General features: G+C 42.8%; 1 protein-coding gene across 1 annotated transcript in view; it reads right to left on the reverse strand.

The window, feature by feature from the left end:
* Positions 1 to 22,042, reverse strand: part of LOC109867020 (carbohydrate sulfotransferase 8) — a 104,236-nt gene that overhangs the window by 78,193 nt on the left and 4,001 nt on the right. Inside the window, exon 2 of the mRNA XM_020455935.2 lies at positions 5,053 to 5,279. Within this exon, the coding sequence (XP_020311524.2) occupies positions 5,053 to 5,251 (199 nt within the window). The 5' untranslated portion in view covers positions 5,252 to 5,279. The remainder of the gene's footprint in view (positions 1 to 5,052; positions 5,280 to 22,042) is intronic.

The raw sequence follows: 22,042 nt of genomic DNA on the forward strand, positions 1-22,042 counted from the left end.
TGTGTGGATTGAAAAGACTACCTCCATTGTGTGGGCTCACAAATCCCTGGATCGAGGTGGGTTTAGTTCTAAACAAAACTGAGTTTATTCTCAACGTATTGTTACAGAGACATTTTCTAACAGGCGGACAGGCATAGAAATGCTCACATGTCTTGTCAATGTGAGAGAGTTTGCATTTGCTCAAGACACAGCAGCAGAATTGACAATTGATACCCTGGATGTAAACCCACGGCTTATCCCGAGAACGGCATAACAATGGCAAAAGAAAATAATGGGAATGTCACTAAAGATATTCAAACAGACTAGAATAAATATGCATTTCAATGTTCTTATCTTGAAGAGCAGGGTGGCTGCCAATGAAAATGTATTGGGTAGGCTGCTGTTGGACCACCCCCGATGAACATTCATTAAATCTTGCCTTTCAAATTAGGGTTTAGCTTGCTGTGACATGTTTTTTGTTTTGACTCAAATAGGACACACATCACACGTCTCACACACCCATAGTTAAACTTTCAAATTGCATTAGGTCACTTCAGGGAGAGAATTCAATTTGTTGCACAGGGAGAATAGAGGGAGGGAAAGAGAGAAATGGACATAGTGATGTGCAGGGAGAGAGTGAGATGGGGAGGGAGAGAGTGAGATGGGGAGGGAGATGGGGAGGGAGATGTGGAGGGAGAGAGTGAGATGGGGAGGGAGAGAGTGAGATGGGGAGGGAGAGAGTGAGATGGGGAGGGAGAGAGTGAGATGGGGAGGGAGAGAGTGAGATGGGGAGGGAAATGTGGAGTGAGATGGGGAGGGAGAGAGTGAGATGGGGAGGGAGAGAGTGAGATGGGGAGGGAAATGTGGAGGGAGAGTGAGATGTGGAGGGAGATGTGGAGGGAGATAGTGAGATGGGGAGTGAGATGGGGAGGGAGAGAGTGAGATGGGGAGGGAGAGAGTGAGATGGGGAGGGAGAGAGTGAGATGGGGAGGGAGAGAGTGAGATGGGGAGGGAAATGTGGAGGGAGAGTGAGATGTGGAGGGAGATGTGGAGGGAGATAGTGAGATGGGGAGTGAGATGGGGAGGGAGAGAGTGAGATGGGGAGGGAGAGAGTGAGATGGGGAGGGAGAGAGAGAGTGAGATGGGGAGGGAGAGAGTGAGATGGGGAGGGAAATGTGGAGGGAGAGAGTGAGATGTGGAGAGAGAGAGTGAGATGTGGAGTGAGATTTGGAGGGAGAGAGTGAGATTTGGAGGGAGAGAGTGAGATTTGGAGGGAGAGAGTGAGATTTGGAGGGAGATGTGGAGGGAGAAAGTGAGATGTGGAGTGAGATTTGGAGGGAGATGTGGAGGGAGATGTGGAGGGAGATGTGGAGGGAGATGTGGAGGGAGATTTGGAGGGAGATGTGGAGGGAGATGTGGAGGGAGAGAGTGAGATTTGGAGGGAGATGTGGAGGGAGAGAGTGAGATGGGGAGGGAGAGAGTGAGATGGGGAGGGAGAGAGTGAGATTTGGAGGGAGATGTGGAGGGAGAAAGTGAGATGTGGAGTGAGATTTGGAGGGAGATGTGGAGGGAGATGTGGAGGGAGATTTGGAGGGAGATGTGGAGGGAGATGTGGAGGGAGAGAGTGAGATTTGGAGGGAGATGTGGAGGGAGAGAGTGAGATGGGGAGGAAGAGAGTGAGATGGGGAGGGGGAGAGTGAGATGGGGAGGGAGAGAGTGAGATTTGGAGGGAGATGTGGAGGGAGAAAGTGAGATGTGGAGTGAGATTTGGAGGGAGATGTGGAGGGAGATGTGGAGGGAGATGTGGAGGGAGATTTGGAGGGAGATGTGGAGGGAGATGTGGAGGGAGATGTGGAGGGAGATGTGGAGGGAGATGTGGAGGGAGAGAGTGAGATTTGGAGGGAGATGTGGAGGGAGAGGGAGAAAGAGAAGGAAAAAAAGAAGCCAGGAAAGCTTTGATGTGATTTAATAACGAGCTTTACTGTCTCGGGCTCACCTCAGCTGAATGCAGCCATACCCACTGTTCACACCTTCTGTTTGAAAAACCCCAATTTCTGAACAAGAGCCTGTCACAAATTTTTCAGGGCCATTGATAAGGTAACTACCAGTTAGCTACCCAAGGTAGTCTCTCATTAGACAACCAAAAAATATATAAAGCCTGGCAATGTGTTTCAGAGATGTATAGCAAAATAAATTAATAGCATATGCTCTGGATGAGGGCTATTGAATAAAAAGCTATCAGTGTAAAATGAAGAGATCATTTGAAAGAGATGCACTTCAGTAGCTTAGTAGATTCATTTGAATTAGCAGCAGAATTTTTGTGCTGTGAGTTGCAGTTTTTTTAAATACTATACTGAGTAGGCCTCCTTTGGAGAAAATAGAGGGGAAAGAAAGAGTGAAAGTGAGAAAAGAAAATAGTGGTACTTCAAAATGCCAGTTGGATTATAAATACTGCACAGTGCTGTTTTTACAAGCATCTCTGAAATTGAGATGTGCATTGATTAAATTAAAGAGGAACAATCATCCGAAACGGCATGTGAGTTATTATCACTCTCTGTAGTCTCATTGTGCACTTTCTTCCCTTCCTGAGAGCAGTGCAATCAATGATGTGCTAATCAATTAGAGTTTGGGGCTAGAGGATATCCAAGCTTGTCCTATAACCTATTCAAGTAGCCTAAGCCTAAATATCAGATAAATTCATGTGTAATACCAGAGTAACACTGTAACAATCATTGAGAGGAGACAACTATACTTTTAGCTCCCAACCTTGAAGTCAATATAGATTAATAAAGGATAGTGGTAGATAGACAATGAACTGAATTATTGTTGGTTTGAGTTTGCATTAATAGGGTGGAGTTGCTCTCATACCTGTGTAGAACCACTAGCTGTGGTATTTCAAGAGGGCCAATGTCTGATGAAGGCTGAGGGAGTGGCAGGCTCAGGTATGAGTTAACCTGCTGAATATTGTATTGATCCCTCTCTAGACCGTCTCATCACTGTCATCTCACCTCACCTCTCCTCAACCCCCACTCCTCTTCCTCACCTCCCCTTAGCCCTCCTCCTCTTCCTCACCTCCCCTTAGCCCCCCTCCTCTTCCTCACCTCCCCTTAGTCCCCTCCTCTTCCTCCCCTCATCTCTCCTCAGCCCCCACTCCTCTTCCTCCCCTCACCTCTCCTTAGCCCAGACTCCTCTTCCTCCCCATACCTCTCCTCAGCCCCACTCCTCTTCCTCCCCTCACCTCTCCTTAGCCCAGACTCCTCTTCCTCCCCTTACCTCTCCTCAGCCCCCACTCCTCTTCCTCCCCTCACCTCTCCTTAGCCCAGACTCCTCTTCCTCCCCTTACCTCTCCTCAGCCCCCACTCCTCTTCCTCCCCTCACCTCCCCTTATCCCCCCTCCTCTGCCACCCCTTACCTCCCCTCAACCCTCACCATATGGGCACAGGAGCCAAACAGATGTTTTGGGGATGATATTTTGGGCAGCCCACATTGACAGTTGACTCAGCTGTGAGTGAGAGAGTGAGGCCGTACTGTACTGCCACTGGACTGATTACAGTATGTGTTTAATGAGTAGGACACTCCCTGGCCCCTTTCCTTACTGCACAGGAGTCAGACAGCAGAAGACTGTAAAGGTGAAGGTCTGCCAAGATCATTGAGAAGTGTTCTAAGTAACACTAAAGATGTGGTGATCTGTTAAACTTGACTATGCAACTATGTGTGCTAGAAAGACGCTGAATTTACTCACTGGATTTACAGTCTGAGGGGTACAGGCGGTAATTATTTAACGTTAGGTAAATCAGCTAGTGGCATGCTAATCATTTATTTGCAAACGAGCACATTTAGTCTCCAAGTTTGTTTACGTCTGGGTAATTTGATTTGTTTCTTTAGTATTTCATGAGGCAACAACAGAAGCATAACAACAACGGTACTCCGACAGTGGAACCGCACTGCGCTCTAACTTTGACAATTACATACATTTCCTTACATGGGGTTATATAATTATTGAACATCTACATTTGTTTAATGTATTTTGTCTGTGAAGGATTTCAAAAGCAATTTCCAATAAAGGCATTACAAACCAATTTCAGGGTACTGTGCGTTTCTCACTGATGATTCTCAAACAGAGGCAATTTAAACATGGCCTCTGATGTGTTGCTTATTCTATGCCGCTATATTGATCTGTGAAATGTAATTTACTAACTCGGCCATTTCCAAAACATGTTCTCTCCACTGAACTGCTTTTCAGCTTTTTCTGCCCAGCTCTTTTTTCCTTCTTTCTATTCCACAAACGAGGTGTGTCATTTCAACAGCCTCGATAATGAAAACGCTGAGTGTTGAATACAAAACGTCTAGAACGGGTTTAGCCTAATTGAAAAGAGAACGTATTTTAAAACATATTCTCTTCATTACTCCACATAAATCCCAACAATGAGAGGATAAATGCAAAGTCACAAAGCACAACACTGAGCCAAATTCAATACCAGAGAGTTACAGTATATCCACTCTGTGTCTGTGTTTTATGTCACAGGTTTGTATCAGACCACGAGTAGAATATAACAGCTCTGGAAATCTCTGCTGTCTCCCAGTTCATAGCTGTTATCAGTAGAGACACTGTTGCCACAGAGATCATAGCATCCACTCACACCAGGTTATAGACACAGTACAGCACAGCAGTATAGTACAGCACAGTACAGCTCTAGACAAATACAAAGATCTCCTTACAGATAGGCTTACTGAAGATGACAGTTTTACTGGGTGTCTCAAGGGTTCTCTCAAAACTCATGACATTTTAAATGGCTTTTCAATCATGATTACTACTACTGTATTCTTATTGGCCAGAAGCTTTCATTTATTGGACATTCACAACAACAAAGAACACAAAACAACCCACATTATCTGACATCAGTAAAACTACAATTACCACACCAACACAAAAAGTAGATAGGTAGGGACCAGTATACTGTTGAATGCTTCTGCAGTGTTGTTGTGCAACGCTTCAACTCAAAGGTCTTCATCATGCAAGTTACTGGATGTGTGTACACCTCTTTGAAAAGCGCTGTAGACTAGTACACTGACCTGGGGTCTGTTGCTGGAGCATGTCTGAGAGGCCCTGGAGGTGGACTAGGAGGAGTAAGGACGCGGCCCCCAGGAGCAGGAGGAACCAGAGGGAACAGTAGAAGGAGCAGGGCAGCTTCATGGCCGACACAACCACCCTTCTCTTGCCACACAGAGCCTCCAGCAACCTACTGGTACTACTGCACTCCCCCAAGAGCATCCCTCCTCAGCCCTGCCACGGGAACCTGCTGTAGGGGGGAGTTAGAGTTCATTTACTTGCGGCATACTGTTTTTAAAAAGAAATGACAACAAGAAAACAGCAGAAAAACAAATAGACTAGTCACAATAAATACGTAATAGGTAACAAATGAATAACACCATGTATACAGATTACAAAAAGAGTGTAGTGAATTACACCAGAGATGACCAGAGGCAAAAGACTGTACAAAATGTTTAAAATAAATGGTTTATAACAGTAGAGAGCCTTTAAAAGCAGAGTGTACAGTAAGGTAGTGGTGAAATATGCTAATAAACCAGAGATCCAATTTAAACACAACCTAGATGGTAAAAAATATTTATTTGCGACAAACAGAGTGGCAGTGTGAATACTGTGAGTATTTTCACGGATTGGTGTCGGAAGCAGTGAGGATGGAGTCTGCAGAGAGAAGAGGTGGTTAGAGGAGCTGTTGCGTAAATGTTGTCATTACTGGCACGTGTGTGTGTGTGGGTGTGTGTGTGTTTACTCTCCAGGAGTTCTGAAGAGGAGCGTCCTGCTGACTGCAGGCTTCCTGTTCCCAAGAGGCCATGTAGAGTACATCTGTCTCTCTGGAGCATACTCAAAGAATAGCACTCAGCAGGTGTGTCAAGCTTCACAAATCAGGTGTCCACACACACACAAATACACAGACATACCTATGGAAGCAAGCATGCACTCACACACAAACAAACGTTCAGCTATGGGTGATTTGGATATCTCCTAAAACAAAACAATACTGGGTAAGAAATACACCCACTACACCTACCCCCATGCTTCATCATTTCTTGTTGTTGTATTGGGTGTTGATTGCTTTTCCCTGAAATCCAACTACCCTCTTTCTCTTGTGGTGATTGCTTTTCCCTCTGGTCTAGCCCATAGATTAAAATAGATAAAATAGGCATTCTGATTCATATCAATGTTCCTTTCATGGTGGAGGTACCTGCAGCCATTTGGTGTTGCGTTTGGCAATTACATCTGTTAAGTTCTAAAAAAAAAAAAAAGAGTAAAAATTAACGGACAACTAGGAAAAGCTCAAACCAAGTTTTTTCACGCAATGGGTCAGACAGCTGAACAGACAAAGACATGTTCCCACCAGCACAAGTATTTATACCCCACTTTAGGCAGTCTCCTCATTTTCTCTAAACATTACATCTTTGTTGCTAGGCAGGAAGTTAAGTGATGTGTCACAAAAGAAACGGTTCCTTCTCCCTTCATGTGACCTGAACTGACCTCGGCCCCCATTCCTCACTAATCCACAGCAATCCACCATTGTCAGTGAACGCAACCACGTGATTGCCTTTTCCCTCACTTAGTAACTCTCCAAGCCATGGCTCATATTCACCCTTAATTGACCCCACCATATTTTTTCCTCCTATATATAAACATTCACTTCTGGTGTAGCAAGTATTTCAAATTACAACCCAATACAACCCTATTTGAATAGTAATTCCATACTGTTTAACATCACATAAACTTTGAAATTACTTATAAATGAATAAAAAATAAAACAGGAACAACAAAAAATAAAACATAATTGACATTCACAGTTGATTTGTCAATTTACACCTCCAGGACTTATGGCCTCTGATCTATAAATCACACTATGCAGACTCTTATTTCCATCTCTCGTCGGACAACTGATAATGACAGTTCAGATGGAGCTTTTGACTTTCTCCATTTCCTCCTTCTGGTTCCTAAGAGAGTGACAGCACAAGACCTGAAAAGCAAAAACAAACACATAACATAACATAACAAGTATTAATAATGTCTTAAGCTATGCATAATTATGTATACAATGAAAAACCAAAGTTAACACTGCCCAGGACACAGACTTTTAAATCCCCTTATTGAAGCTACAGTCCAGCTGTTACTATAGCATCCTTCAAGCGTTGTATCTTCTTTGACAAACCCTTCCCTGAAAGTTGACAATAGTGTCTGAAATGACAACACTATTTCTACTACTCCCACCATGATCTGGGTATCTGTGACATTCAATTTCACTTCATGGTAGTCTCTATATTGTGCACAGTTAGCTGTCCTTCCTCTCCTACGAGCTGTCCCCTGATATCATTATACACAGAGGAGTGGTACTCTATAAACAGAGACTCTAATACCCCCTTCCTTCATTTATGAGCCACACAGATCTCGCTCCAGTCACATTCCATTCCGCTTTCCCAATTCTGTCTCAAACACAGGGCCCCGTATGTACCTTGTCTCCGGCCTCAAATACATTTGCACATAAATCATTCCATCTGACCCATAACACATTAGTCACTATTGATAATCCACTTATAAAGTTATAAACATACTAAAACATTATATAATTTCCAACGCTATGGTTCAAGCCACTAAGAACATATGTTGTATGCCTAGAAAATGTATATTCTTAATTAGAATTAGACTATTTGTTCACCAGGTTATGTTGTGGCACACAAATGTTATAATTCCATTTCATCATTTCCTCACAATACATTCAAGCTATTTATCAGTTATTTTGTTCATTCAAATGAAATTTGCATAGTACTTACCCCTCACAGCCTTGTCGTCGAGAGGAAGGCTTTGACGAGGAAAATACACGTACTATCTCCTCCTGCTAATTAAGTAGCACCTGTGAACCGACTCATATTCTTCCCAGCAGTAGGTTGTGTAGTTCATTTTCAATAATCAGACAGCAACCTGACCTGACCTCATAATATATCAATATAAAGAGGGTCTAATAAAATAATATAAATGGAAATGATATTGAAACGTGACTGAGTTGAACTCTGGTGTTATTTTGACTGCATTGTTTAATAATTATGATGATATAAAAAGAATGATGCATGATAATGAACTGTGATTAGAAACATTTGAGCTCAGATGAGGGGGGGGGAGTGATGAATGGCTAACAGTCTAACAAAGTTAGAATAAGAAGGTTCTGACAGACAGAGAAACACAATCCAGCCTGCAGCTCCACACCCACACTCAAATTAAATCAAATTGCAATCGTCACATACACTGTATAAAGCCTGTGTAAATTGTGCAGTGAAATGCTTATGTGTTATCTCCCAGAACAATGCAGTACATTAATCAATAATAACAATAAGAGATGTGGTGTCACGCTTACTCCTGCTCCCTCCCTCCGGCCCTCGAAGTCACCAGTCTACTAACCACTGGTCCTGGCAACCCACATTGCGCACACCTGGCAACCATCATTGCGCACACCTGCTCCCCATCATTATGCACACCTGCTCCCCATCATTATGCACACCTGCTCATCATTTTCTACTTGATTTCTCAGCCTTTATTTAGCCCTTTATTTAACCCCTGTTTATTATCTATGCATAGTCACTTTAACTCTACCAACATGTACATATTACCTCAATTACCTCGACTAACCTGTGCCCCCGCACATTGACTCTGTACCGGTATCCCCTGTATATAGCCTCGTTACTGTTATTTTACTGCTGCTCTTTAATTATTTACTTTTATTTTTTACTTAACACTTATTTTTCTTAAAACTTAATTGTTGTTTAAGGGCTTGTAAATAAGCATTTCACTGTAAGGTCTACCTGTTGTATTCGGCGCATGTGACAAATAAAATGTGATTTGATTTAAGTTGTCATCAGTCATTAGGTGGTATTGTTCTCTATCACGTTCAGTACGCTGCTTATGTTTGTTCTTGTTTATCCTTTCATTATTAAACTGACCTTCTGCACCTGCTTCCTGACTCCTGGCGTATAAGTTACAGGTGGTGTGCATAGTAATAATAGACTGTATTTACAATGTATTTACAAATATACTATAAAGTGGGTAGGGACTTCGTCACGCAGTAGAATAAATATACTGAGCAAAAATATAAAGGCAACATGCAACAATTTCAGTTCATTTAAGGAAATCAGTCAATTGAAATAAATTCATTAGGTCCATTAGGCCTGGGAGGGCATAGGCCCACCCATTTGGGAGCAAGGCCCACCCAGCCATTCAGAATTTGTTTTTCACCACAAAAGGGCTTTATTACAGACAGAAACACTCCTCAGTTTCATCAGCTGTTTGGGTGGCTGGTCTCAGAAGATCCTGCCTATGAAGAAGCCAGATGTGATGGTCCTGGGCTGGTGTGGTTACACGTGGTCCGCGATTGTGAGGCCTGTTGGACGCACTGCCAAATTCTCAAAAATGACATTGGAGGCGGCTTATGGTAGAAAAATTAACATTCAATTATCTGGCAACAGCTCTGGTGGACATTCCTGCAGTCAGTATGCTAATTGCAAGTTCCCTCAAAACTTGAGACATCTGTGGCATTGTGTTGTGTGACAAAACTGGACATTTTAAAGTGGCCTATTATTGTACCCATCACAAGGTGCACCTGTGTAATGATCATGCTGTTTAATCAGCTTCTTGATATGCCACACCTGTCAAGTGGATGGATTATCTTGGCAAAATAGATATGCTCACAAATTTGTGGCCAAAATTGGAGAAAGAATTTCTTTGTGTGTATGGAACATTTATGGGAGAGTTCTGAGTGTGTGTGCTTGTGTGTTTACAGTATGTGTACGTTTGTGTGTAAGGGTTTGATATTTGGGTAGTTAGTGCAAATCATCTCTAAAGTGCAGATAGTCTCTAAGGTGCAGGTCTGTGCAGGGAGACAGCTAGGGTTAACACACACACTCAAAACTTACACAAACTTACACAGATAATGCTGCTGTTCTATTCGTCAAATCAGATCATGACTACGTACTCCTGCTCCATGTTTACAAGCAGAATCTCAAACAGGAAGTACCTGTGACTCACTCCATTGACAAATGGTCACCAGAATCAGTGATTGTGCTACAGGACTGCTTTGCTAGAGCTGATTGGAATATGTTTTGATTGGAATATGCCAAAAACATCGACGAGCTAGCCACCTCCGTCACTGGCTTCATTGGGAAATGAATTTGTGACATTATCCCAACAGTGAAGGCTCGCTGCTTCCCCAATCAAAAGCCCTGGATTAACACTGAGGATGGAGCTAAACTAAAGGACAGGGCTACCACACACAGAGCTATCACAGACAACCCTGAGGCTACGGCGGAGGACAGGAACAAGTACAGAGACAGAGTCAAAGGAGGAAAAGAACAATATAGTAATAAAGTGGAATAATATTACATAGGCTCTGATGCCCACAGCATGTGGCAGAGGCTACAGTCTATTACGGATTACAAATGAAGACCCAGCCGTGATCTGCCCAACGATGCTTCTACCAGACAATCTGGACCCTCTCTTTCTAAAACTATCCGCCGCCATTGTTGCAACCCCTATTACCAACCTGTTCAACCTCTCTTTCATATCGTCCGAGATCCCTAAAGATTGGAAAGCTGCCGCGGTCATCCCCCTCTTCAAAGGGGGTGACACCCTAGACCCAAACTATTACAGACCTATATCCATCCTGCCCTGCCTATCTAAAGTCTTCGAAAGCCAAGTTAATAACCATTTCGAATCCCACCGTACCTTCTCCGCTGTGCAATCCGGCTTCCGAGCCGGTCACGGGTGCACCTCAGTCACGCTCAAGGTACTAAACGATATCATAACCGCCATCGATAAAAGACAGTACTGTGCAGCCGTCTTCATCGACCTGGCCAAGGCTGCATCACTGCTTGGTGAGGGTGGTGCGGACAGTCCGGTGCATCACTGGGGCCGAGCTACCCGGCCATCCAGGAACTTTATACCAGATGGTGTAAAAGGAAGGCCCCGGAAATTGTTAAAGACTTCAGCCACCCAAGCCATAGACTGTTCTCTCTGCTTCCGCAAGCGGCACAGGTGCATCAAGTCTGACACCAACAGGTTCCTGAACAGCTTCCATCCCCAAGCCATAAGACTGCTAAATAGCTAACAAAATGGCTACAAGGACTATCTAAGTTGACCCTTTCACTTTATTTATGTTTTTATTCTCTGTGCACACTCACAGGGCCATACACACTCACGCATACTGACACTCTAACACACACACACACACACACACACACACACACACACACACACACACACACACACACACACACACACACACACACACACACGCACACACACACACACACACACACACACACACACACAAACACTTACTTCATAATTTGCTCATGCACGTAATACACATACATTTATACTGACTCTACACACACGCACACCCACTCACATACAATCATCATATATGCTGCTGCTACGCTGTTTATCATATACAGTGCCTTCAGAAAGTATTCACACCACTTGACTTTTTCCACATTTTGTTGTGTTACAGCCTGAATTTAACATTTATGAAATTGAGATTGTGTCACTGGCCTACACACAATACCCCATAATGTCAAAGTGGAATTAGGTTTCTAGACATTTTTGCAAATTAATAAAACATTAAAAGCTGAAATGTCTTGAGCCAATAAGTATACAACCCCTAAATAAGTTCAGGAGTAAAAATGTGCTTAACAAGTAAGTTATTAGTTGCATGGACTTTGTGTGCAATGGTGTTTAACATGATTTTTGAACGACTTCCTCATCTCTGTACCCCACACATATCTGTAAGGTCAGTCGAGCAGGGAATTTCAAACATAGATTTACCACAAAGACCAGGGAGGTTTTCCAATACCTCGCAAAGGGCACCTATTGGTAGATGGGTAAACAAAAACAAAACAGCAGACATTGAATATCCTTTTGAGCTGCTGATGTTATTAATTACAGTTTGGATGGTGTATAAATACACCCAGTCACTACAAAGATACAGGCGTCCTTCCTAACTCAGTTGCCGTAGAGGAAGGAAACTGCTTAGGTATTTCACCATGAGGCCAATGGTGACTTTAAAACAGTTAGAGAGGTTACTGGCTGTGATAGGAGAAAACTGAGGGTTGATCAACAACGTTGTAGTTACTCTACAATACTAACCTAATTGACAGAGTGAAAAGAAGGAAGCCTGCACAGAATATGCATCCTGTTTGCAACAAAGCACTAAAGTAATATTGCAACAACAAAAAAAGTGTTATGTTTGGGGAAAATCCAATACAACACATTACTGAGTACCACTCTCCATATTTTCAAGCATAGTGGTGTCTGCATCATGTTATGGGTATGCTTGTAATCGTTAAGGACTGGGGAGTTTTTCAGGATACAAAAATAAATAGAATGGAGCTAAGCACAAGCAAAATCTTAGAGGAAAACCTGGTTCAGTCTGCTTTCCAACAGACACTGGGAGATTAATTCACCTTTCAGCAGGACAATTACCAAAAACACATGGCCAAATCTACAATGGAGCTGCTTACCAAGAAGGCGGTGAATGTTCCTGAGTGGCCGAGTTACAGTTTTAACTTAAATCTACTTGAAAATCTATGGCAACACTTGAAAATGGTTGTCTAGCCATGTTCAACAACCAATTTGACAGAACTTGAAGATTTTTGAAAATAATAATGGGCAAATGTTGCACAATCCAGGTGTGGAAAGCTCATAGAGAAATACCCAGAAAGACTCACAGCTGTAATCGCTGCCAAAAGTGCTTCTACAAAGTATTGACTCAGGGGTGTGAATACTTATGTAAATAAAATATATCTGTATTTAAGGTTCATACATTTGCATAAGTTACTAAAAACATGTTTTCACTTTGTCATTATTGAGTATTGTGTGTAGATGGGTGAGAAAAAATTATTATAATATCCATTTGGAATTCAGGCTGTAACACAACAAAATGTGGAATAAGTCAAGGGGTATGAATACCTTCTGAAGGCACCGTATGTCATTGTCTGGGACAATGTCATGTTCCACCATGCAGAGGTGGTTCAGGCATGGTTCGGGCCCATCCCCGATTCGTGACCCTATACCTGCTCCCATACTCTCCTTTCCTCAAACCTATTAAGGATTTCTTTCAGCATGGAGGTGGAAGGTGTACGATCGCCATCCCCATGAGTGTGTCACTCTCCTTCTGGCCATAGATGAGGCATGCGACCACGTCAATTCAGACCAATGTCAAGCTTGGATTCGATGTAAATGACGGTCTAACATAGGATGCAGTCCAAATAGCAACAGCCTTCAATTCTTACTTTCCTGATTCTGTCAAGTTACTGACACAGAACCCATCCACTTGCGTCTTGGGCTCAGCACTAGTGAATGACACTCAACCTGTCTTCATCATAAGGGAGGTTTCTCAGTCAGAGGTGAACAAGGTGATTAACTCACTAAAGAACACTAAAGCCAAAGATGTGTTTGGGCTGGACTTTCTTAAAAACTACAGAGTCACTCATTGCCCCCATTACTAAGGTCACTAACACATCTATTGGTCAGGGGGTGTTTCCAAGGGTATGGAAGTCGGCCATAATAACAGCCATCTTTAAATCAGGTGACCCTGCTGACGTAACTACTGAGTAACTACTGGCCCATTAGTATATTACCTGTGGTGTTGAAGGTTACTGAAAAGTGTGTAGCAGAGCAACTGATTGCCAGCCTCAACAACAGCCCCTTCACATTACACTCCATGCAGTTTGGCTTCAGAGCTAAACACTCCACAGAAACGTCCAACTGCTTTCTTCTGGAAAATGTTAATTCCAAGATGGACAAAGGGGGCGTTGTTGGGGGTGAATTTCTAGACCTAAGGAAAGCTTTTGATACTGTGATGAGGATATCATCACAAAACTGTCAGAGTTCAACTTTTGCCCCGATGTCTTGAGATGGATGAAATCATACCTTGAAGGCAGAACCCAGTGTGTCAGGGTGAGCGATGAGCTATGATGTGGGCGTGCCCCAAGGGACAATACTGGGGCCCCTCCTGTTCAGACTGTATATTAATGGTCTGCCTTCTGTCTGTACTGGGTTGGAAGTTCAAATATATGTAGATGATACAGTGATATACAATACTACTCAAAAGTTTGGACACACCTACTCAGTCAAGGGTTTCTCTTAAATTGACTATTTTATACATTGTAAAATAACAGTGAAGACATAAAAACTATGAGATAACATATGGAATCATGTAGTCACCAAAAAAGTGTTAAACAATAAAATCTTCAAAGTAGCCAACCTTTGACTTGATTACAGCTTTGCACACTCTTGGCAATCTCTCAACCAGCTTCAACTGGAATTTATTTTTTCCTTTATTTAACTAGGCAAGAGTAACAGTGGGTTAACTGCCTGTTCAGGGGCAGAAGAACAGATTTGTACCTTGTCAGCTCAGGGGTTTGAACTTGCAACCTTCTGGTTACTAGTCCAACGCTCTAACCACTAGGATACCCTGCCGCCCCGAATGATTTTCCAACAGTCTTGAAGGAGTTCCCAGCCCTTGTTGGCTGCTTTCCATTCACTCTGCAGGCTAATTCATCCCAAACCATCTCAATTGGGTTGAGGTCGGGTGATTGTGGAGGCCAGGTCATCTGATGCAACACTCCATCACTCTCCTTCTTGGTCAAATAGGCCTTACGCAGCCTGGAGGTGTGTTTTGGGTCATTGTCCTGTTAAAAAAAAAGATTGTCCCATTAAGCGCAAATCAGATGGGATGGTGTATTGCTGCAGAACGCAGTGGTAGTCATGCTTGTTAAGTCTGCATTGAATTCAAAATAAATCACTGACAGTGTCACCAGCAAAGCACCCCCCACACCATCACACCTCCTCCTCCATGCTTCATGGTGGGAACCACACATGCTGAGATCATCCGTTCACTCCCACCGCATCTCATAAAGAGAGGAACCAAAAACCTCAAATTTGGACTCATCAGACCAGATTTCCACCGGTCTAATGTCCATTTCTCGTGTTTCTTGACCCAAGCAAGTCTCTTCTTATTATTGGTGTCCTTTAGTAGTCGTTTCTTTGTAGCAATTCGACCATGGCCTGATTCACAGTCTTCTCTGAACAGTTGACTTTGAGATGTGCCTGTTACTTAAACTCCATGAAGCATTTATTTGGTCTGCAATCTGAGGTGCAGTTAACTCTAATGAACTTATCCTCTGCAGCAGAGGTAACTAGGTCTTCCTTTCCATGTGAGCCAGTTTCATCATAGCACTTTCAAAGTTCATAGCACTTTCAGAAATCTCCGCATTGACTGACCTTCATGGCTTGAAGTAATGATGGTCTGTCGTTTCTATTTGCTTATTTGAGCTGTTCTTGCATATAGTATGGACTTGGTCTTTTACCAAATAGGGCTATCTTCTGTATACCACCCCTACCTTGTCACAACACAACTGACTGGCTCAAACACATTAACAAGGAAAGAAATTCCACAAATGTATTTTTAACAAGGCACACCTGTTAATTGAAATGCATTCCAGGTGACCTCATGAAGCTGGTTGAGAGAATGCCACGAGTGTGCAAAGCTGTTTAACAAATTTTTGGTTACTACATTATTCCGTTTGTGTTATTTCATAGTATTGATGTCTTCACTATTATTCTACAATGTAGAAAATAGTAAAAAATAAAGAAAAAACCTTGAATGAGTAGATGTGTCCAAACTTTTGACGGGTACTGTATGTGCATGCAAAGAGCAAACTAACAAGCTGCACAAGAACTCACTATGGTAATCGTCCAAGTTACAAAGTGGCTCAGTGACTCATGTCTGCATCACGATGTGAAAAAAACTGTCTGCATGTTCTTCACAAAGAGGGCAACTGATGCTACTGAGCCAGATGTCTATGTGTCAGGGGAGAAGCTCCAGGGTGGTATCTGATGCTACTGAGCCAGATGTCTATGTGTCAGGGGAGAAGCTCCAGGGTGGTATCTGATGCTACTGAGCCAGATGTCTATGTGTCAGGGGAGAAGCTCCAGGGTGGTATCTGATGCTACTGAGCCAGATGTCTATGTGTCAGGGGAGAAGCTCCAGGGTGGTATCTGATGCTACTGAGCCAGATGTCTATGTGTCAGGGGAGAAGCTCCAGGGTGGTATCTGATGCTACTGAGCCAGATGTCTATGTGTCAGGGGAGAAGCTCCAGGTGGTATCTGATGCTACTGAGCCAGATGTCTATGTGTCAGGGGAGAAGCTCCAGGGTGGTATCTGATGCTACTGAGCCAGATGTCTATGTGTCAGGGGAGAAGCTCCAGGTGGTATCTGATGCTACTGAGCCAGATGTCTGTGTGTCAGGGGAGAAGCTCCAGGGTGGTATCTGATGCTACTGTGCCAGATGTCTATGTGTCAGGGGAGAAGCTCCAGGGTGGTATCTGATGCTACTGAGCCAGATGTCTATGTGTCAGGGGAGAAGCTCCAGGGTGGTATCTGATGCTACTGAGCCAGATGTCTATGTGTCAGGGGAGAAGCTCCAGGGTAGTATCTGATGCTACAGAGCCAGATGTCTATGTGTCAGGGGAGAAGCTCCAGGTGGTATCTGATGCTACTGAGCCAGATGTCTATGTGTCAGGGGAGAAGCTCCAGGTGGTATCTGATGTTACTGAGTCAGACGTCTATGTGTCAGGGGAGAAGCTCTAGGGTGGTATCCAATTTTAAGTACCTTGGCATCATACTTGATTCCAACCTCTCTTTTAAAAAGCAGATGAAAGGGTAACTCAAATAACCAAATTCAACCTAGATCATTTCCAATTCATACTAAATTGTTTGACTGGAGAGGTAGCAAACCTGTACTTCAAATCTAACATATTGCTTGACTAGTTGGGCCCAAGCTTGCTGTACAACACTAACACAGTCTGTCTACAAAAAGGCTCTCAAAGTGCTTGATAGGAAGCCCAACAGCCATCATCACTGTTACATCCTCAGAGAGCATGAGTTTCACAGACGCATGTCTTGTATTCAAGATCCTAAATGGCCTGGCTCCCCCTCCACTCAGGATTTTTGTTAAACAGAAAACCCAAACATATGGCAGCAGATCCACAAGGTCTGCCATGAGAGGTGACTGTATAGTTCCCTTAAGGAAAAGCACCTTTAGTCAATCTGCTTTCTCTGTGAGAGTTTCCCATGTCTGGAACACACCGCCATCAGACGCATACAACTGCACCACCGACAGTATCACACCTTCACAAAAACATGAAAACATGGCTAAAGGTCAATCAGTTTTGTGAACATAATCCCTAGCTATGTATTGCAGCTTTCCATGTTGTCTGTACCTTGTGAGGTTTGGAAACACTTTGTTGCTTTTATGTATTTTGTTTTGTTGCTTGTCCTATGTTTCTCTGTCTGCATGCTACTTGTTGCGTGTCCTATGTTTCTCTGTCTGCATGCTACTTGTTGCGTGTCCTATGTTTCTATGTCTGCATGCTACTTGTTGCTTGTCCTATGTTTCTCTGTCTGCATGCTACTTGTTGCTTGTCCTATGTTTCTCTGTCTGCATGCTACTTGTTGCTTGTCCTATGTTTCTCTGTCTGCATGCTACTTGTTGCTTGTCCTATGTTTCTATGTCTGCATGCTACTTGTTGCTTGTCCTATGTTTCTCTGTCTGCATGCTACTTGTTGCTTGTCCTATGTTTCTATGTCTGCATGCTACTTGTTGCTTGTCCTATGTTTCTCTGTCTGCATGCTACTTGTTGCTTGTCCTATGTTTCTCTGTCTGCATGCTACTTGTTGCTTGTCCTATGTTACTCTGTCTGCATGCTACTTGTTGCTTGTCCTATGTTTCTCTGTCTGCATGCTATGTGTTGCTTGTCCTATGTTTCTCTGTCTGCATTCTACTTGTTGCTTGTCCTATGTTTCTCTGTCTGCATGCTACTTGTTGCTTGTCCTATGTTTCTCTGTCTGCATGCTACTTGTTGCTTGTCCTATGTTTCTCTGTCTGCATGCTACTTGTTGCTTGTCCTATGTTTTCTCTGTCTGCATGCTACTTGTTGCTTGTCCTATGTTTCTCTGTCTGCATGCTACTTGTTGCTTGTTTTTTGTTTCTCTGTCTGCATGCTATGTGTTGCTTGTCCTATGTTTCTCTGTCTGCATGCTACTTGTTGCGTGTCCTATGTTTCTCTGTCTGCATGCTACTTGTTGCTTGTTTTGTGTTTCTCTGTCTGCATGCTACTTGTTGCTTGTTCTATGTTTCTCTGTCTGCATGCTACTTGTTGCTTGTTCTATGTTTTCTCTGTCTGCATGCTATGTGTTGCTTGTCCTATGTTTCTCTGTCTGCATGCTACTTGTTGCTTGTTCTATGTTGTTCTGTCTGCATGCTATGTGTTGCTTCTATGTTTCTCTGTCTTTTTTAAATTTATTTTTATTTCACCTTTATCACCTTTATCACCTTTATACCTTTATATTTACAACTGCGACCTGGCCAAGATAAAGCATAGCAGTGTGAACAGACAACAACACAGAGTTACACATGGAGGTAACAATAAACAAGTCAATAACACAGTAGAAAAAAAAGAGTATATATACATTGTGTGCAAAAGGCATGAGGAGGTAGGCAAATAATTACAATTTTGCAGATTAACACTGGAGTGATAAATGATCAGATGGTCATGTGCAGGTAGAGATACTGGTGTGCAAAAGAGCAGAAAAGTAAATCAATAAAAACAGTATGGGGATGAGGTAGGTAAATTGGGTGGGCTATTTACCGATGGTCTGCATGCTATGTGTTGCTTCCTATATGTTTCTCTGTCCGCATGCTATGTGTTGCTTGTCCTATGTTGCACTGCGTGTGCTCACTGCTCATTGATTGTCTGTATTATTATTGTAATTGTTTTTAATAACCTGCCTAGGGACTGCGGTTGAAAATGTGCCGGCTGGCTAAAACCAGCACTTTTATTGAAATGTTGACTCCCTGTAAAAATACAAAATTAAACTCAAACTCAAACTTGTGAAAATAGTACCAAAGCAATATAAGAAAACTGTCAATTTACAAAAATGTCTAAAAACATGTTTTCACTTTGTACACACTATTGTGTGTACATGGTTGAGAAAAACATTTAATTTAATACATTTTGAATTCAGGCTGTAACACAACAATGTGGAATAAGTCAACCACTTTCACGCCAGTATCACTGCACATTGTAAATATGGTCTGGAACTGACTGTCCCTGTATAGTTTGCTTACTTACTTTCTTGTGTTCTTATTTCTCCTGTGTTTTTGTTCTACCTTATGTTATTTTTGTTGTATTACGTTGTTATTAATTACTGCATTGTTGGGTTTAGAGCTTGCAAGAAAGGCATTTCTTGTGCACGTGACATTAAAACTTGAAACACAAAAACAAATGCTTGGAGGAGGAGAGAGACTTAACTACAGTAAATTCCCTGCTGACCTATGACCTCTTTGAGTCATAACTCTCAGGCGGAACGGAAGCTACTTTTATCAGATCTGGAGCTGAGAAGACTGTATCCTATAGAGGTCTATAGATCTACCACGGTGCACAGATTAACGTGACAGATGGAGAACTCTCACTCAGATCAATAACTGTCAACAGTACATGGTGATCTCAATCCCACTGTATGAGCGATCCAGACCTGGGTTCAAATACTATTCTAAATCTTTCAAATACTTATAAAGTATGCTTTAGCCTGCCTGACTGGAGTGCCAGATGGGTGGGGTTTGCACATTGTTATATTGGACTGTTATGTTGGTTCCAGTGCGCCAGGCAAGCTTAATCAAGCCCAGATAAAGTATTTTAAATGACTTTCCAATAGTATTTGAACCCAGGTCTGGAGCTGTCTGATGATAACCTACAGACAATAGTTCTATCCGCAGAATGGACAGAGAGACAAAGATTGCAACCATCAATCCATCACACAGCTGATCACCACACAATTTATCCCCGAGGTGGATCATCAGCACTCTGAAATTGGAAACGATTGGTAAAATTGAACCGTTCAGAACGTGTTTGCTGTATCAATATTGTGACTCTCGCTGTTATGATTTGAAGAATGGATGAAGGGTCCTTTGAGAGCAGCCGGTGCTGTCTGCTGCTGCAATACTACCAGTGACTTATTGGTTTAGATCCTGGTACAAAGCTCTACTGGAAAGAATACACAAGGAATAAAAAAAGACAAACCTGTGTGATTCACCATTGACAATTCAGACAAACTGCTCGAAAGTAGTGATTTGAAGTCTGCTTTTCGGGCAAGAACAACCCATCAAACTCAACTCCAGACCTCAAAGCCAGTTCCACTGCTTTTTTTCATTGCTCTCCTCTAATCAGGGACTGAATTAGACCTGGCGGGTGTAATGAATGATCAGGTAGAACAGAAAAGCAGCAAGCTCTGGACCTCGTAGGGTAAGAGTTGAATAGCCCTGGCCTCGACCATATCTCCCAGTCCAGTTTGTGGTTGTAGTTGTCCTTTAAGAGTTAACCGGTCATAAAGGACAAAAAGAAACATGATACAATTGCAGTTTAGATGCTTATCCACAGTTCTGTGTTCTGCTGTTCTTGGCCATAATGTAACCTTTACCTTACCTCAGTTCAGTTAGTGGTCCAAACAAACATATTGTTGGATAAACATACACATAGATGCTACAGAGCACGATTTACTGTACTGTACTGTCGTTTGTAGCTGGCTCCACATCATTAAGTATAAGATTATATGTTTAATCAGAGTATGAAGAGGGATTAATAATCTCCCTAACTGACATGGAAGGCATTTTTATACTGCGGAGGAGGAGGAGGAGGAGGAGGTCTTCACCCATAACATTAGCAGATTATACTGCTGATATCATGATCTACATTTCCTAGTATCTGTGAATTGATCTTTCTATCTGCACTGACTCCGATATTTAAGCAAACCTATTGTTTTTGATGGAATTCTTCTTTCTTATTATTATTCTTCCACACGTTGCAATATCTCAATGCCCAATTGCAATGTTTCCAATATCGAAGTACACTGAGTGTACAAAACATTAGGAACATCATCCTAATACTGAGTTGCACTCCCTTTTACCCTCACAACAGCCTCAATTCGTCTGGGTGTAACAGTATAGACTTTACGTCCGTCCCCTCGCCCCGACCTGGGCGCGAACCAGGGACGCTCTGCACACGTCAACAGTCACCCTCGAAGCATCGTTACCCATCGCTCCACAAAAGCCGCGGCCCTTGCAGAGCAAGGGGACCCCCTACTTCAAGGTCTCAGAGCGAGTGACGTCACCGATTGAAACGCTACCAGCACGCACCACCGCTAACTAGCTAGCCATTTCGCATCGGCTACATGGGCATGGACTCTACAAGGTGTGGAAAGAGTTCCACAGGGATGCTGGCCCATGTTGACTCCAATGCTTCCCACAGTTGTGTCAAGCTGGCTGGATGTCCTTTGGGTGGTGGACCATTCTTGATACACACAGGAAACTGTTGAGCGTGAAAAACCCTGCAGCATGGCAGTTCTTGACACACTCAAACTGGTGACTCAAACCGGTGCGCCCAATCCATGTCTCAATTGTCTCAAGGCTTAAAAATCATTCCTTAGCCTGTACCTTAGCCTGTATCTTCCCCTTCAACTACACCGAATGAAGTGGATTTAACAGGTGAAAGCTTTCGCCTGGATTCACCTGGTCGGTCTATGTCAGGGAAGAGCAGGTGTTCATAATGTTCTGTACACTCAGTGTATATCACTTAGACAGGATAATGAAAGATGTTAGCTCTGCCCTATGGTTTGACGTTAGCATGAGTGTAACACAAAACTTGAAAAGCTGTTGTAAAGGTTGTCGTAGTGTTTTGGGGTCAATTTAAGGGCCAGGTAATACCAGAACGTACACCAGAGTAACGAGGTCAGCCTTGGCAGATTAGCAGATTGTCAGTTTTGCTCATCATAAGGAACACATTTGCATGGCATCTTTGTAAAAAAAAATATATATTTTGCGTCCTCAATTAAACCCTAATAACTCCACTGTTCTTCGCTTTATCAACTTGAAACATGCACCTAAAGTGTTTTC

Source organism: Oncorhynchus kisutch, linkage group LG22 (genome assembly GCF_002021735.2).
Source record: "Oncorhynchus kisutch isolate 150728-3 linkage group LG22, Okis_V2, whole genome shotgun sequence".
Taxonomy (NCBI): Eukaryota; Metazoa; Chordata; class Actinopteri; order Salmoniformes; family Salmonidae; genus Oncorhynchus; species Oncorhynchus kisutch.